This window comes from Dicentrarchus labrax, unplaced genomic scaffold, assembly GCF_905237075.1.
Source record: "Dicentrarchus labrax unplaced genomic scaffold, dlabrax2021, whole genome shotgun sequence".
NCBI lineage: Eukaryota > Metazoa > Chordata > Actinopteri > Moronidae > Dicentrarchus > Dicentrarchus labrax.
In genome coordinates this window covers 21,853,030-21,871,767 of record NW_026136706.1, presented here as the reverse complement: position 1 = coordinate 21,871,767, position 18,738 = coordinate 21,853,030, and the positions used below count along the sequence as shown (strand labels likewise).

At 40.4% G+C, this 18,738-nt stretch overlaps 1 protein-coding gene across 2 annotated transcripts in view; it reads right to left on the bottom strand.

Annotated features, from left to right (window-relative positions):
* Window positions 1-18,738, bottom strand: part of znf385b (zinc finger protein 385B) — a 55,117-nt gene that overhangs the window by 5,721 nt on the left and 30,658 nt on the right. For both annotated transcript variants that reach the window (XM_051403147.1, XM_051403148.1), the window contains exons 6-11: window positions 4,802-4,938; window positions 4,521-4,631; window positions 2,327-2,498; window positions 1,778-2,188; window positions 891-1,075; window positions 72-167 (exon numbers count right to left, since the gene is read on the bottom strand). In XM_051403147.1, coding sequence (XP_051259107.1) covers window positions 72-167; window positions 891-1,075; window positions 1,778-2,188; window positions 2,327-2,498; window positions 4,521-4,631; window positions 4,802-4,938 — 1,112 coding nt within the window. The remainder of the gene's footprint in view (window positions 1-71; window positions 168-890; window positions 1,076-1,777; window positions 2,189-2,326; window positions 2,499-4,520; window positions 4,632-4,801; window positions 4,939-18,738) is intronic.

The following is an 18,738-nucleotide window of genomic DNA, read 5'->3' as shown; positions in this document are numbered from 1 at the left end:
TCAGGAACAAATAATCATTCATTGTGATATGAGTTTTTTAATTTGAGAGAGAGAGGTAGAGAGATACTTACAGCGAGTGAGCTGCGCTGCGGTTTGTTATAAGGGCTGTACTTGGGTTTGCTGGGTTTTCCTGCCACTCTGTCCTTGTGCCTCCTGCTGGAGATGTGCTGCAACAACCCCAACAAACACACAAAACACACTGTCACACTGGTAACAAAACTGAGGAGAGAGAAGCCTGTGAGAGAGAAACAGACTGACGTTGACATAGGAGCAGCAAATATATCTGCCACCGCCTGAGGGGAATATGTGTTTCTCCTGTATTTATTTTTTATTAGATCTTTATTCTTCTATGGTTCTTACCATTATCTTTATTTTACATTTATTATTTACATTTATTACATACATTGTTAAACTGTGTAGGAAACTGTTAACCTATCCACAATATATTGCTCTCAGAAACTGTGTGTCCATAGCACACACCCTACTTTCTGTTAACAATCCCACACTGCATTGCATTTTAAAGATACAAAAATTACAGTTCGACTTTATACCTGTCAGTGACAATGATTCGTAAGTGCCTGAAATTTCAATTTACTTCTAAATTCACTACAGAGTAAACTATTGCGTGTCTGTTATAAAGAGAATATTGAGACTCATATCTCATATACAGACATTTTGACTGGGAAAAAGTGTCCCATTAAGTCATGACAGTGGGGCAGTGAGTCTGATTTAATAAGCAATCAATTTAAATAATGTAAAGAATGAATACAATTAGAGGTCGCTGAGTAGTCAGTCACTGATTAAAAGCAGCATTTGATTTAGGAGATTGTAGATCTGAACAGGAACAGTCAAAGGGGATATATAAAGTAATGTTAAAGTAATGTTTTTACCTGTTTGAGTTGGATCTCAGAGTTGACATGGACATCACAGATCTGGCAGTGGAAGGTTTTATTCTGCAGGCCGGAGCCCTTCACTCCAGAGGTGCTGCCATTCTTCAGCTTGGCTCCGGGTCGAGGGTAGGCCTTGATCGGCCCGGCACCACTCCGAGCCTCCAGCATTGTCTTGTGCTTTGAACCTGCAAACAGAGAGGCACAGAAACTAACTACTATGAAACCAGAGACACGACGATAGATCAGTCTGTCAGTGTTTCATAGTGTTGCAGCTATAAAGCAGATTGATGCTGTTTTCTTTACATTTCATCCCAGACACAAACCTTTATACTTCTTGCTGCTCAATTTTTAAATCATCCATAAGTTAAAAGGCTGATCTCCACTAGTTCAGCTTACTTCTACAAGAATTAACCAACAGACACTTCAAACTTCCTGAAATCCAAACCCTTGTGTGGTAATCATCATGTGGTAACACACATGAAGACAGTGTTAAAATCTGAGATATGCTGTTTGTACCATGTTGTACCTTTTAAATGCAAGAACTGACCAGACTGATATCATCAATCTGATAATGACCGTGTTTGATTATCTTCTAGGTTTGTTTTTGGATGTTAAACCACCAAGGAGCAGTCAAGGTTGCATCACCTCAGGATGATAACAGCAATGAGGTGACCTAACTTTACCTCGATGCAGCTCCTAAAATGTGAATCATATTAGCAGATGAAAACATGCAATAATGTTCAGGTTTTTTTGCCGATTAAAATAAAAGTGTTTCCTCTCAGTATCACCGCTCTACATATGAGATGGTGGTGTCATGACTACTGGTATAAATCAAACATAAGAAAGAAATAATGGTCCAGAAGTCTTTAAATGCATCATCTCCTCACCTGCATTATGAGCCTCCAGCTGGGACAGAGAATTGACGGCGACTTTACACAGAGAGCAGTACAGCAGCTTCTTCGCCTTCTCCTCCTCAGACTCCGCTGAGAGAGGAGCATCCTGGGAGGAGGCCTGGGAAGCAGTAGGAGGAGGAAGAGGAGGAGGAGGAGGAGGAGGAAGAGCAGGGGACAAGGAGGAGGTGACAGGAACTGGAGGAGGGTGAGGTGGAGAAGCTTTGGAAGAAGAGAAAGATGAGGAAGAGGAGAGGCCCAGGGCAGGGAGAGCAGAGGGGGGACTGGAGGGAGGAGGCTCGCTGCCTTCTCTGCTAGATGAGGGGGAGGAGGAGGAGAGAGGTGAGGAGGAGGGGAGGATGAAGGGTTTGAGAGGAGAGGAGGAGTCAATGAGGCTAGATAAGAGTTCTGGAGGGAGGACGAGTAAGAGGAAGAAGAGGAGAAGGAGATAGAGGAAGAAATGAAAAACAACCCATGGTATAACATCCCCTAAAATGAAAACATCATCAGTAAAAGTATTTACTGTTATTGGTAAATAAAATCAACCTGTGTGCTGATTGGTGCTGCTGTTAGCTGAGACAGGAGGGGCGGGGCCAGCTGAACTTGTGCTGCCCCCATTGGTCTCCCCTGTGATTGACAGCTTGGCCTTGGCCTTGTTCTCCTGAGACTTGAGCTTCTTGGCGTGACGACTGCCTCTGTAATGAGCTTCTGCCTGAGACTGAGCAAGAGACAGACACAGTGACAGATTTAGGCTTGTCGTCTGGATATAGAGAAATCAAGTCTTGATGTCACTTCCTGTCTAGCCACTTTCACTGGCTATTGAGACTTAGTGCAATCTCTCATCTTCATTTAGATAGGATACTAACATTAGCTAATTAGCACTTAATGGTCCAGTGTGATTTAGTGATATCTAGTGGTGTAGTTTCTGATAGTTTCACCCTCGCCTCACCCTCCTGTTCCAAGCATTAAAGACAACTACATGAAACTTGCGTAAACCCGAAAGGCTCCATCTAGATTGTGTTTACTTTGTCCGTTCTAGGCTACGAGTAATGTAACGAGTAATGTAACAAATTACTTCTACAGGGAGTAAAAGTAATAAGCAACGTGTAATACATTTCTTGAGAGACGACCCCAACACTGGTGTAATCTGTGTACATTTATACCTCCATTTACATGTGTTTTATTAAGCCTAGATAAGATATCCAGATACCGATGAGGCAAGATAATTCCAGTTGAGATGGAGTCTTAGGTATACTCAGTCATTGGGCCTGACCACCAACCACAGTAATTTGAGAGTCTCTGTGATCATTGGGATCATTGACAATATGGTTAGGATGTACATGGACTTGCAATGTGTAGCCTCTGTTGTGTTGCAGTGTATTAACAGCTCATATAAACAGATTATCTCTACACTGTAAAAAATGTTCATGTTAGGTGTCACCACAGTGTTACAAGCCCAGAGTAACAGTGTGTCAGCACACTGTAACAACCCTCCAGGTTAACAGTGCCCTCATGTGACTGTCTGGAAGCACCATGACTCAAATTTTACTCAGCTAATGTTGCCTTCTCTTACTCCTCTCCTCTCCTCTCCTCTAATCAGCAGTGATTTCTGTTTTCATGTTCACTCATGAATAATTTTACCAGCTCATACATTAGTCATGTTTGAATGGCATGTCACTAACGAGGCTTGTTACCTCTCAGCAGTCAGTATGTGAATGAGTGTCAATTTACACAGCTCCGTGTTAATATAGACGGTAGGGGTTATACCTGATTATAAACTTGTTATCATTATAAACCACCTGAACTAAAAATAAACAAGCCATGTAAAGTATGACAATTTCAGCTGCTGCATTAAGCATGAGACAAAAGTCTCCTTTGTTGTTCTCAGCAACAATTTTAGTCATGTCCTCAGGAAATCTCCCTAAAGGACTAGGAACACCAGCTTCAGTCACTTTAATCTGCGTGCATTTACAGAGAGGTTCAGGGTGTAATTAGCCTAGCTCAGTCAAAACATGAATATTTTGTCATTTTCAGTATGAAAAAGAATTTATAAAAACAAACTTGAGATCCCGGCACAAACACACTTCAATTATCAATAATTAGGACAAGCTAAGCTCATATTAGCTAGCGAGCTGAATGTGTAATTTTAGAGCCCTGCTGTATGCTAAATTATATTCTTACAGTTCATTTGAATTCATTCCACAATCCCACCATCTTGCTAGCTAACAAACATCCTAAGATTAGCATATTTTAAAGGAACACTTCAAGTATTTATGAAATCGTCTTTTTCTCTTCAAATTCAAATTAGAAGGATGGATATTAGTTTCATCTTTGAGCATCCAGTACAGAGATAGGTCCAGGCTGTTTAGCCGAGCTTGGCACAAAGACTTACATTTTGTAGTTTATTGAGCAGGTTCAGAAATAAAAATATTTTGTCAAAATTTTAGCAGCGCTTACCAACATCTGCCTGACACAGTGACTAGTAGGCTACAAGGCAGAATTTCAAAATTACTATCCACAAAGTGGAGTTGCCAGGTTTGAGTAACAACATGTAAATAAGAAAGCTTAGGAGTTGTTGGAAAGAATAAGATTTAGACACATTTCAGCATGGTTTCACGGTTCAGCAGGACCTTACTTTAGATGGATCACAGGACAGGAAGTCGATCATAGAAGCATAATCAAACTGTATGAAGAATCACAAGTTAAAACCACACGCACACAGAAACACAAACACACTCACGTCAGAGTTGAACCTCAGCTGGCAGACGTTGCATGAGATGACCTGTTTCTTCTTGGGTACCAAAGTAACACCAAAGGTGTGGTTGATGACGGCCTTCTGCACCGGGTCCATCTGCAAGAGGCACACAGAGGTCAGAGGTCAACGGCTTGCTCTGGATTGGCTGAACAGTGATGACAGAGTGAGGCTGAAAGATTGACAGTTCCCTTTATCACAGTCGGTCTGTACCGCCGGCAGCTACAGCACCCTGTCACTGTTACTGTCCCTCACACACACACTCATACCGTGTTGAAGTTTGGGAAAAGTCCGACCGGCGATGTCGTCTCGACAGGAAACGACAGGAATGGTTTCATCATCACTGAGGGACCAGTAGCGCCTATGAGCCCCGGCAATGCTCCGCCCACTGCACCACACCCACTTCCTGGAAACAAAGAGGCAGAGACTTTGAATGATTTTGAAGAACTGAGCTGATGACTCTATTGTTAAGTGCTCTTCAGTTCCTAAGGTGGCACTGGACATGATTGGCGGTCAATTTAACGTCAAACAAAGACGGAGATGTCCTTTGAAAATGGCTCAACACATAGACAACACTTGGAAAAGACATGGCAGCTAGTAACTTAACTAACTAACTTTATGGAGTTCATAGAAAACTTTCATTGCTAGCTCCAAGCTCGCTCCAGAAGCTTCTGCTCCTTATCTCATTCCCATTTTTCTCGTCTGTATCTTTCTGAAAGAAAGTGGCTGGAGCCTTCTGTGATCTCACAGATGTGTGCTTTCTAGCCGAAATGATACATTTTTTGCCTAGGGCAAAACCAATGTTATATAACATTTTTACAGACTGCACCACTCCGCTCTCGTCTTCTTCTTTAATGGAACGCACGTTATGTCCGCTCAGTCTGTGGAAGTATCGCATTTAAATAATGGTTTTGTCCAGGGAAAACATTTTATTATTCCAGGCAAACAGGGGACATCTGTGAGATTATGAAAATACCTTTGAAGACACAAACCGCTGCTGGATAACATAAAAAATAACATTTTGATTATTCCTCTACGGTTTGAGAAGGAGTGTATGTGGAAATACAGAGTAACGTACGGAGTGCTGAGGTCACAGATGGGACTATATGCATTGAGGCTTCGGTGTTAGAAAAAAAAAGTGTTATTATTTACTGTTTCCAGATAAACCATTAGACTACTAACAATTTGTGTTAATGTAAGCAGGTCAGTAAATGTATCTTGAGCTGGTCCGTTAGCTTGAACCTCAACAAAGATATAGCCATGTGATACAGACACTCCTTGGCACAGGCTCAGAAGAACAAACGGAGGAAATCCATCTCACACTGATATGTATGTCATTTCAACCTGGAGATCTGTGCGGCAGGTCTGCTTTACAGTAACAACATGAAGAACATATGGAGCTGCAGGTGCTGGAGGCAGAGAGAGGTAATAATACAGAGAGAAAGTGAATGAGAGACTCACATAATGTGTCCATGTGTCCAGTTGCCACAGGGGCAGTAAGAGTTGCTCTGTGCATCTCAACTCTCTGTCATCTCCATTTAAAGAGGCAGAGAGTAGAGACTACACTTACTCGAGCACCTAGGGGGACCCAAGGTGTCCAAATGGGGGGTCGGACACGTCACGCCATACAAGACTATTACAGAACAAAACGGCTCTAAAACTATAAATAAAAAAATGTGTCATTCAAAAGGGAATTATTATAACCTTAACTATCTAAAATGCACATTTTGTGTAAGGAAAAGTAAGTCTGAATCCAAATTTAAACCTGCTTCCAGCAGTGTTAGTTCCCAGTTGCATACGAGGCGTTATATACACATACACAGTAAACACAGAGAGTAGATCTGATGAAGAAGAAGCGTATTTCTTCTGTCCGTTTACGTTTATAGTCACAGCTTGTAGAAGCTCTGCAGTGAAGTCTTTCATAACAGAGTGTGGGTGGTAACACTGAGAACAACTGAATCAGCCCTGACACAGGAGGAGGAGGAGGAGGAGGAGGAGGAGAAGGAGGAGGAGGAGGAGGAGGAGGAGGAGAAGGAGAAGTTTGGTCTTATTGGTTTTGTCCATCTGTCCAACGTAACTTAAGTAAACCCATTCTATCTCATTTGGTACACTATAAACAAGTCTAACTAATTATATGTCCTATAACACATTGTAGCCTATTTTAATTATACTTATCAATTGCAATACATTAAAATATTGTAATTATTCTAACCCACTGCAACCCATTGACATTAACTATAACCATTATAACTTGTTATAAATACCCAATAGCCCATTATAAATATATTATAACTAATTCTAAACCATTGTAAATTCCTTTAAACATATTCAAAATTAACTATAACCCATTTTAACCCATTCTAAATGCATTCAAACTAAATCTAAATGTCTTAAAAGTTGATCTGTATAAACTGGACTGAGAGGTCTGGTTTTGATTTTACATGTACCCAGACCAGGTCAGGCCAGGCCAGCTGTGTGTTTTCAGAATGGCATTAGGCTAGCTGTGGATTAGCTGTGTACCATGCTGCTGCTTTCCAAGTTTATCCTCATATAGCAGAGCTGTGAGTCAGTGTCTGTATTTACCACTACAGCTCATTATTAAATTCTGAACAGCATGACACAACACATTGCTGTAATCAAACACATGTAGCCTGACACACAACAGCTCAGATCAATGTCCGGATCAGCTGTTATTAGCTTGGAGATTATTTATGGTAGTAAACACAGATTAGCATCTATTTTTAAAGATTGTTTAGTGTGTCAGCTTGGCGAACCTGCCAAAATATTAGCTTCGTCTTCAATAATAGGGTCACAGTGAAGATGTAATGCTATTAAACTGAATGTGAACTCCTGCAGAATGTCATTGGTAAAAAACAAAAAACTAATTAAAATGACTTACTGATTGTCAAGAATAAAAGTATTCAATTTACTATGTCACAGTTTGTATTCGCAGTATTTAGTATTTAGTAGCTGCCCAAGACAGTGTACTGAGTTTGATAGACAGTTTTTATCATATTATCTCAGTATAAAACATTAATATAGTGTACACTAACTACCAAGATGAGTCAACAATAGTATATAGTGTGTACTTTATAGGGGTCAGTATACCTAAAATGTGTCTTTGGTGTCCTCACCAGAATGATTAGATGTAAGCGATTTCATCATGTCCCCAATAGCGTAAGTACAGGACATGCATTGCACCGGGGCCAAGCTGATAATAAGGGCCCATGAGGGACAGTGACAACTGCCCAGTGTCCGTGGATGGGCCCTTTCATGCCTTCACATACCGCGTCCAGCAGTGACTAGTGGCACGAGCAGCATGGGACAAGAAAGTGGATTGGTTATACTAGAGAACAGCAGAGCGAAGAATTTGGACTTGAGCAGTGCTGTTAATGACTCTGCTGAGCGAAAGGCCCGTAGGATGAACTTCTGATGGGTGAGTACGGGTGTCTCTTTGCTATGGAGTGGGTTCAGGGATTTAAATTACGTCTCAAGTGTTAGAAAATGCACACTGACTGTAATGTGTGTCTGTGATAACATTTGGCTGATGTGCCTTTGATGATGAATGATGACTAATGAATTGTTTATGCAAGTAATTGCCTGATTAGATGCCGTCATACATTCATTCATACATTGTAGGGCCTTTAATAAGTTGCTGTGCTTTTCTTGATCGCTATTTGTTCTGTGGTTATTGACATACTGTGTAAGCTACTTTGCGTTGATTTGTTGCTGTAGGCTGGCTAAAGCTATTTCAGTTGTTTTTAATAGTCAGAGACAGCAGGTTGTGGTGGTTGGGTGTGGTGGAGTCCAGGGCAGGCTGTTATATTTGCATTCATAGATTTGACCCGTGTGTACACAAGCATGCTTTTTGGGTTGGGGGGCACAAAAAAAATGATTTGCACCGGGATCAATCACAAACATGTTACGCTGCTGCATGTCCCTCAAGCTGCTCTGCTAACTTCTATTAGTGCAATTAGTGGTTTATTGACAAAAATAAAATGGTGAACATGTGCACATTTTGATAATGTTACAACAATTATTACAGTCATATTATAACAGTAGATGCTATACATATTCGGGGTGGGTGATATTGACTTTTTTGGTGATACAGTAAAAACAGAATTTGTTCTGGTCAGCCACTTTTTGCTTTATGCGACAATACAGGAGCACCAACCATACCAGCCGTATTTACTCTCACATTAAGAGCACAAAGTTTAGGAGGGATGCAGAAACAGCCATTTGTCTTGAATGCTTCAGTTCTCTCCTTTTTGAGCTCAGCAGAGACTCCTATTTCTTATGATATCCCCATTTAGGTGATAAGAATTACTGTCTTTAAGGTAGAAGCATTAGTATGCCAAAATCACTATTCATACTCTTTCAGCTGCTTCTTTATGCAAATTAAAGCCAGCAATGCAGTTTAGAGTAATCTTTTCAACATGAACCGTTCACACAGAAACAATGTGTTTCCTGAAATCATTCATAAATCCTGTTGTTTATTAAATGATGTCTTTGTTTCTAGCATCCATTAAAGCAGCACCCTGTCCAGCCTGTCATGCCAATGAGAAAGGGACTAAATATCTTTCTGAAAATGTAGATTTTATAATCACTATGCAATGTAAATATTTAATCTGACTTTGTCCATGACAGGGTGGACATATTCTGTGGTCTGCTCATACGTTTTCTGCTTGCTGTGAATTTATGGAGCTTGACCAACATTTCTAACAGCCTAAGGTCTTCTGAATACATTGAATAAGAAGTTAAATTGAGAATATTCTTTTGTGAAGTCTGAAAGGCACTTTATAGAGATAATGAGCCATAGTATATAGGGTTTTAAAAATGTATAAACCTCTTGGATCTGTGTTTGACAGTTTAAGGAATTTGGGAAAAGTCACTAAACTTATTCAGAAGACATTTGAGCATTTTAGTTTACATACACTACAGTTTGCTCAGTAACTTCATGCAGAGTGGTTTGTAATCAGGTGTGCTGCTTTCCTGCTGAACCAGGAGGTGGAGGTGATCATGAGTGTGACTAAGGACTAACTACAGCACACCTCCACCAGCTTACATTTTGTCACTTTTATTAAGTTGTAGGTTTCTTCTCCCCATTAAGCATTGTGTTGTTGGACAGAGAAACTCCTGAAAGACCACTGAAACTGCCTCAAGGATCATCTGAATTACGGTCCAATTAAGGTCCAGTGTGTAACATTTAGGAGGATCCATTTGCAGAAAAGGAATATAATATTCATAGGTATGTTTTCATTAGTGTATAATCACCTCAATATAAGAATAATTGTGTTTTAATTACTTAGAATGAGCCATTTTTATCTACAAACACCATGGGTCACCTTCAATGTTAACCACCATGTTTCTACAGTAGCCCAGAGCCAGACTAACCGAATACTGACTGTAAACAGGCCCTTTCACGTTTTTTGTGAGTTTTGCAGTCACCATAATTTCTCCTACCCACAGCCAGTTTTCATTTCCAGTTCGTCAAGTACAGAGAGCGTCTAAAACATCCAGGAGAACCACTGAAGGTCCCTTCAATAACCTGGGTGCTTTTTTAAAAACTGAAATTTCACCATGAACCTTGGACCCACCAATTTCGACATTAGAAAAATTTGGGGGGAGGAAGTTTCTGCGTCTGCCAAGTTTCTGGCCATCTGTCAAGTACTTCAGCTGAACTATAGCGACACCTTTACAACCTCCTCAATCATCATTGAAAACACCTCAAGGAACATTTGAACAAATCCCCTGGGATTTTCAGGCGCTGAAATGTGGCTGCCCACTACGGCAATCAATAAAGGATAACTTAACTTAGTGAATGGAAAGGATTTTATTGTTGGGAGTTTTGCGGCTGCCAGCTGCTGTGCTCTAACTCAACACTGGACCAATTTCAATTGTTTGACCCAATAAAAATGGGAAAATACGGTCCAGATTGAAAAATACAGCAGTTTATCTTTAGGGATGGCCAAACCAACTCAAGGACCCTTAGAACATCCTGAAGGACAATATGTTCTTTCTCTTTTATAGTGTCAGCGTTTCAGTGTCCATCAACACCACACTCAAACATCCAGTGACTTTTAGTCTGCACACTGATAGTTTTAACAGTACTTAATTTGGGCACTTTTATAGGGTGAATGTACTATAAACTGAAAATAGAGTTATATTTAGTTTGTATTTAGACATGGTTTCCTATATGATCAGTATGAATAGGAGATATCTTTAAGTATGTGTGTGTGTGATGAATAGTGTGGTGACAGAGTCGTCTTAATTCTGTCCTTCTGTCCTCTGAGATCTGGTTACAACACACACACACACACACACACACACACACACACACACACACACACACACACACACACACACACACACACACACACACACAGTAACCCTTCTGTCTTACAGTAAGTTGCTGTTCTAAGAGTGTGCTATAAATACTGAAACACATCTGCTACTGCTTTCACATGGAAACAGTCCGTAAACCAGAATGAAAATCAGCCAACAACAAAGTAACGAGCCAGACAGTTTTATTTCAGGCTGGTGGTGATTGGTCAGAAGATCTACCACCTGTAAACAAGCACTCCCAGTTTAAAGTTTCTTCACAAGTTTCTTTAGTCTGCAAATCTGAGGAGTAAAATAAGTAACAAAAGTGCTGAGGGGTTTCAAACTGGAACTGCTCAGTTTAAACCGGTCTAAATACTGGAACTGGAAGTAACTGAAGTTTGACTAATATGATAAAACTGAGCATTTTTGACCATTCTAACACCACACTTCACTCTTCTGTGTTGGCTTCACTTTACAGACCTGTCCACTAATTAAATATTGTCAGTGATTTAAACCAGTCAGATTCAGTTTCAATATAAAACTTAACTGGACAGTTCAGCTTACAGTCCATCACCGCCGCTGGCTCAGAAAAACTGTCATGGCGATGGCCATGATGTCAAACTCAAGGCTTCAAAACAGTACTCCACAAACCAATGGTTGACATCACAATAGGGTTACACTTGGTTTAAACCATTAATAGTATATATAATGGAAAGAACTTCCGGTTCTGAAAGCCAACGCGGAAGTGTCTTAAACCTTTCACCTACCATTCACTTTAATGGAGAATGAGCCAACTTCTCACTTCATTTATGGGCTCAGTAAACAGTTTCATAACAAGTTTATGGTCTCAATCGCTTCACGTCCTCTTCCATACATTTTCATGTTTAGTAAATTATGCTTTTGGGCGTGGCTACCTTATGATTAACAGGTCAATCTTAATGAGTCCGTCCAGCGCAGCGCACAAAACTCAGATCAAACTGTCAAACTGGGCAGTGCTGATCAAATACGAAGCAAGATTCTGTTACTGCTTTGCCTATTTCTCACTTAAAATCATATTTAAGTGTACTGTTTAGCTGTAATACGAGATTGTGTGTGACCAGGCGAGTCACCATTGTTTCCGGCTACCGACGATTCAAAACTGCGCAGCCAAAGAGCACAGACCAACTCGCAGTGTGTCACGTTCGCTGGCTCGCGCTGACTCCATCTAGCTGTCATGGCAATTCGCCAAAACGGTACTCCACAAACCAGTGATGTCACGAAAGGTTCACACTTGGTTTAATCCTGTCTGACACTGGAACTGGAACTGACTATTTTAGTCTGATACTAGCTGACTGGTGTAAATATTAAATGGCACAGCAAATAAAAGAAAATCCGTGTGTAACTGCAACATATATATTTTAGAGACTTGGTTACATCTTTAGTAACTCAATAGTCAGCACTGTCAAGATGGCTTGCAATTGTTCAATTGTGTAAATTTACGTGTCAGACTTTAAAGGACATAACTAAACCCATAACATTTGACAGTTCCAAAAATTATCACACTTTCTTTGATCTCTCCGGTGTGACATCAGCAGCTGCTGAGATTAAAAAGTCTATAAATTGATTTTAAACCCTTTCTAATTCGTAGCATCCCATTTCCGGCTTCAGTCCAGTTTCATCTGCAGCGGCAAGATTTATGCTTCTGGCTGCAGCCGGGATCATCTCTGGCATTCACACCTCACTTTCACTCACATATTTACACACACACACACACACACACACACACACACACACACACACACACACACACACACACACACACATACACACACACACACACATGATGAAGATGTAAGAAGCAAAATCTCACACAGTGCTCTGCTGTAACGTCAGCTGCAGACTAAAACTCCTGTAACTGATCTGACCTGCAGAGCTCTGTGTCATCTGCTACAAGCCACCCCCATAATTTAGCCAAAGGGTGTGGTAACTAAGAAGTGTGGCTGATATTTAATCACTAACATCCCCCTGGTATATAAATCCAAATTGGGCTGATTCATTTGCTCACAACTTTTAGTTACTTGGGGGAACTGGCACACAGAACATCTGGGGTCTTTCCAACAGGTTGAAAACGTATTTCTAGCGACTGAGGTGTTGAGAGGCGCACTGATGAGCCAGTTTGCCTCACTGCGGTTTTTTTTATTTTTAAAGATGCCCTCCCTACATGTTTTAGACAGTCAAAAATACTCAAAAATAATAATTTGTGTTGGTTATGTTTTTTCCTCAAAAAAACTTAAAATACTTAAACTATATCTAGTCCTGCTGCCTCACTTAATAAAAGCCATCAGCTTAACAAAACAGCTCAATTTAGTTTGTTACCTACTGATGATCATACAATGAAAGTAAATGGAGCTACAGAATGACGTCACAATCAGCTACATGTTGGTGAGTAAGAAAACATTTTAAGAAAGGGACGAATACATGAATAAAAAAAATCTATTTTGGGGTCTAATCATCTGATCAGATAAATCAAATGAAACAGCAATACAATATAAACAAGTGGCAAGACTAATACACACACACACACACACACACACACACACGCATGCACGCACACACACACAAACACAAAGTGCCAGTTAGGTGTAATTAAAATAAAACTAGCACATAGCAACTAGTTTGCCAATTACAACTCATGTTTCCACTGCACTACGCACTTCTTACATGTGTGCATGTTTGTGTGAGAGAGAGGCTCTGTGAAACACTGAAACACTCTTCATAACACTGCATATATGTGGGAGCAGATTTCAAAGTGTGTCAGTATATTTCTGAATGACAGAGATACTTTGATATCCTGCAGCACAGGCACAAAGTCAGCTGAACAAGATGGCTCTTTGTTGTTACACAGACTACAGCGTTAACTCATTCAGTGGATTCAAGCAGTAGTATGTAAATCAGTCTAAATTGTTTTGCTTTTGTGCACTTTGATCAATAGCGGTGTTGACAGAGCTGACCTCTGGGGGAATAAAGAGCCAGAAAGTATGAAATAGAGGAATATATTGAAGCTTGTTAGCTGCGCTGCACCATCCTCTTTAATAAACTATGTGAATTTATTGTCCTGTTAGCAACCCAGCTAATGAGCTTGCTAATGGTAACTGACATTTAGCAGCCCCGCCAGCTCAAATCATTTACTTAAACAAGACTGAATATTGGACCTAAACACACTACAAGGGGGTTTTAACTGCTTTTAAAACAGCCTCAGTTTAATACTGATGCCTCTATGTATGACCTACATTAACAAACAAGACCATCAGCAAGAAGCTTGGCTATTTCTATATAGTTATTCTTAATGCCTGCCTTGGATATTGGAATTGGTATTTTCATATTTGATAAAATGTTTTGTGTATCAAACAATTATCCTGAAGTTGACTAGTAACTATAGTAAAAAGTACAACATCTGTAAAGTATAAAGTAACAAAAAAATGAAAATACCACAAAAAAGTATTTAAATCTATGTAGGCCTACCCAATATTCAGGGAAGATGAATTTATCTGCACATTTGGGATGTACTGTGAGATGAGCTGTGTTCATTGGTTTCAATTCAACAGCAGAAAACAGTGGCAGCTTCCCTTGTCACGCATTTTCTAGTGTTACAGATAAACAGTACACTAAAATATGTTTGAGAAAAGATTTTAGGTGAGAAATAGCTAATGCAGTAACAGAATCTTGATTCAAACTCTCTATTGAACCTAATGTTTTTATTTATCTTCTCTGATGCATATGTGTTATCATGGCGACCAAAATAATTTTGCATAATTATATAGGCCGCTTCAATGACAGTTCACGATCGGCAAATGTATATACGCATAGCTGTGCTTTGATTTCATTCTAAAATCAGATATTTACTGTGGTTGGTCCACACTGCTTTCCACCACAAACAGACCTCACCAGTTTAATTTTACACCACCAAACAGGTTAAGTTTGAAGGCCGAAAGGGTCTCGTGAGGTTTTTGTACAGCTGCTGTGTTCAGATCTGCTCAAACGAAGCATACTAAGGCAAAAAAAAAAACTAGTATCCGATGCAAAACATATCCTTTTTGAGTTCAAATGTTGTACAGTGATTTCTGATGTCCTTTCAACTTTATTACATATAATTAAGTACAGAGTTTCACACCCTTTATCAGATCTAGGTGTGTTATTGAATGCGTCATCTCTAAGCCATAACCAATTAAATATAGTACAATATAAGCTAACATTGTCTACATAGGCAATGTGTCACAAGAGCAACAAATACAAAATATTATCAAAGAATTACAGAAATATATACAAAAGAACTGAAAAAGGAATAAAGTAATCCACAAATAGGAACAATAGCTGAGAAAAAAAGATGGTGAAGTGGGAAAGTTCCATTTTGGTCAGCCTTGATTGAAAATTATAGAATAGTCCTTAAGAAGTCAGCGCCCGTCATCTCAACAATTACTTATTACATTACAATTACTAATTAATTTTTAAAGAGAGCATTCAACAGTCTTTGGGAATTTAATACAAAGCAACTAATACTGTATTCTTTCAGTCTCTTTTTTCAAAACCCAGTATTGGATAACCCAAACTAACTTCAGAGTTTGGTGAATAAAGGTGAAAGGTGTACCTTGTGTGACAAAGTATTTTTTGTTGTCTAAACGTCCGTCTATCATCATCCAGCCTGTTATTACAGCTTCATTAGATCATCATCCAACTCCGCAGAGAAAAGAGAAACATCTGGTGCTGTTAATCAGGCTGTAAAGTGATTTGAACGGAGGGAGTTAAAGTGAAACCGACAGCAGCAGAGACATTTCTCACACAGACAGCAGGAAGTGATGGCGGCTGAGTGTGAGGAAGAGGAGGATGACGATGAAGATGTTGACATTTATTTAGATTAAAAGTTCCTACCTGAACCAGGCCTCTTTTTTTCTTTATCTCGATCCAGATTTACTTTTTTTCTCTTCAACTTTTTCTCCCCTTTCGGTCTGTATTTTTTCTATTCTACTGTTTTCGTCTACTGTACTCGTCTGTCCGTTCTTGTTACTCTGCTCTCGTCTTTTTACGAACCGAAGAGCAACAGCCAAACACACCCACCACTCACTCTGTGTGTGTGTGTGTGTGTGTGTGTGTGTGTGTGTGTGTGTGTGTGTGTGTGTGTGTGAGAGAGAGAGAGAGAGAGAGAGAGAGAGAGAGAGGGAGTGTATCAGGTGACTGGAGCAAGAGTGGCATGTGTCATCGCTATCTGAACCCCCAAACTCTGAGCGTCAGGTGTGTTTCTCTCTCTCTCTGTTATGGTGTGTGTGTGTGTGTGTGTGTGTGTGTGTGTGTGTGCGTGTGTGTTAGTTCTTAATCCCCTGCTGCCATTTCCTCCAGAGAGAAGAAACTCTATCCCTGGGGACGAGAGAGAGAGTGAGTGAGAGAGAGAGAGAGAGAGAGAGAGAGAGAGAGAGACCACACACACTACTTACAGATTATATTGAAGGATTAAAGATTAAATTTCACACACACATACAATTTGTTGCAGTCTCTGCTTGTGCGTGTGTGTGAGACGAGATCAGAGAGCAGTTGTTGTTGGTTCACACTGTATCCCGTTACACAGAGCACAGCATGTGTGTGTGTGTGTGTGTGTGTGTGTGTGTGTGTGTGTGTGGTGTGTGTGAGAGAGAGAGAGAGAGAGAGAGAGAGAGAGAGAGAGAGAGAGACACCCAAAAAACTAGCTGCTTCACAGTTATACACAATAAATAGATAACAAATTGTGATATCAGATGTTTCAGTTGTTCACTGGTGGCAGGAACTAACCTCACTGTAACCAACACTGACAGACCCACAGTAACGGTGTTAGTATGCTACAGCAGAAGTGCTTGTCGGATGGAAGAACACAGTCTGAAGCCCCCTCCCCCAAACCTTTCAGACATCTGAACTGGGCTGCTGCATCCAAGTTTTTATAATTTTCCAAAACCGACAATGTGATAACCATGCCCACTTTGTGCAGTGATTAGTCGGGTGTGTAGAGGTGAGAAAGTTGGCAGGGTTTGAACTGCTGGCTGCAGCCCATTTGGGGGGTTGTACGGTCCCAAAATTGTCAACAGGCTAACTATATGGTAAGGCAGGTGCAAGAAGTGGTACCATCTTTCGTCATGCCTTAAAGTGGATCCGTCCATCCCATGTAATGTCAGTGGTGAAGCGGGAAATAGTCAGATGAAAGCAGGATGGAGAAGATTTATTATATAAAAATAAAATTACTGCCGCCTGGATAGCTCAGTAGGTAGAGCTGGCGACCCCTGTACCGAGGCTGAGTCCTTGCTGAAGTGGCCCACGGTTCGAATCCGACCTGCGGCCCTTTGCTGCGTGTCATCTCCTCTCTCTGTCCCCCTTTCCTGTCTAACTTCAGCTGTCACTGTAAAATATACTTTAAAAATAAAATTACTGATGCCAGTGCCATGCAAATTTCTGCGAGCTGCTGTGATAACAGTTCACAAGCACAAGAGTCTGGACAGACGAGCAGCAGGTTGATTCCACTGGAGAGCAGGGGAGAAGAAGAGGCCCAGTCCGACCCTGGCTTCTTGCTATGGAAAGCTATTTAAAAGTTCTATATGTAATTTTCAGAAAACCATTGATAGTGACACCACAAAGCAACAAAAGCCAGATCCACACTGTGCTGCCAAGCCACAGCCAGCTGACCAACCCCAGTTTAGCATAGATTACATTTAGCTATCGTTAGTTATACACCTTTGCTTTGTACGGCCATTTATTATTGGCTAAAATCAATACATAAGTTAGTGTCATGGATCATGTGGTAAAGTAATTTTGCAAGCTAACCAAATCCAAGCTATGGTTAGCCAGCCAGCTGTAACCCAGTCACACTGCATTTGTCCTGTGTCGGCCAACCCGCTACGACAGCCGACAAAATAACCTCGACACGGCAAGCCAGTCAATTTACTAGCCAGATCAGCCCCAGGAGTCTGGAGGAATTTGTCCACTTATCCACTTAAAACAGTATTTTTATATATTACCTAACTAGCAATTTGTCCAAGCAAGCTTATGTTAGCCAACCAAAACTATGATAGCATCCCTACATAGAAATCAGTCCACAGGCAATTGACAAAGCACGTTTAAGTCAATATCAAATAAATTAATATGGCTATAAATAATTCCTTAAATAAATAAATGATGTAATAAATATATCATTAAATGTAAATATAAAGTAAATATAGTTATGAGTCTAAGTTTTTTAAAGGACTACTTACTTATTTATTTCAGGGAACTTTCAGTTCATAATTCCACAATTATTATTAATACTATAAATAATTATATTCAAATGAATGGTCTGTGGTTATCTCAGAGAGCAGCAACAACGAACACAGCCTCCGAGACCAACCGAGGCCAGTTTGACAACAGGGAGGGAATACAGTAACTTGCTCCTGGCATCCTGCTCTGCCTCAGCTCTCTGTGATTTACGAACACAGATAGCTGATGAACAGATAGCTTTACCTGTTGCTACAGTAACCGCAAACTGCTGCTACCTGTAGGTGCGGTTCCCACGACTTGACTCATTGATCTGCTCTATGAATACAGAAATTGCATCAGCTTCACAGGTACGCTCTGACTTTCTACCCCTGAGTGTCACTAAAGAGGTGACGGTGGATACAAGTGGAGCCTTTATGGGCCCAGTTTTGTCCCTGAACGTCCTTTCAATACAATGATGTGGTCCCTCACTGGTTTCCCACTGCAGAAGTGCTGCAGCTGAAATCACTGCAGCTGGAGATAAAGCCTGGAAGAGCGCAGGATATTAATACACCAGTGATCCTACTGGGAGGAGAACCCGTCTTACTACCTTCATCTGCATCTTAAACATTCCTTATCCACAGAGAGGGAAAGTGGTAAA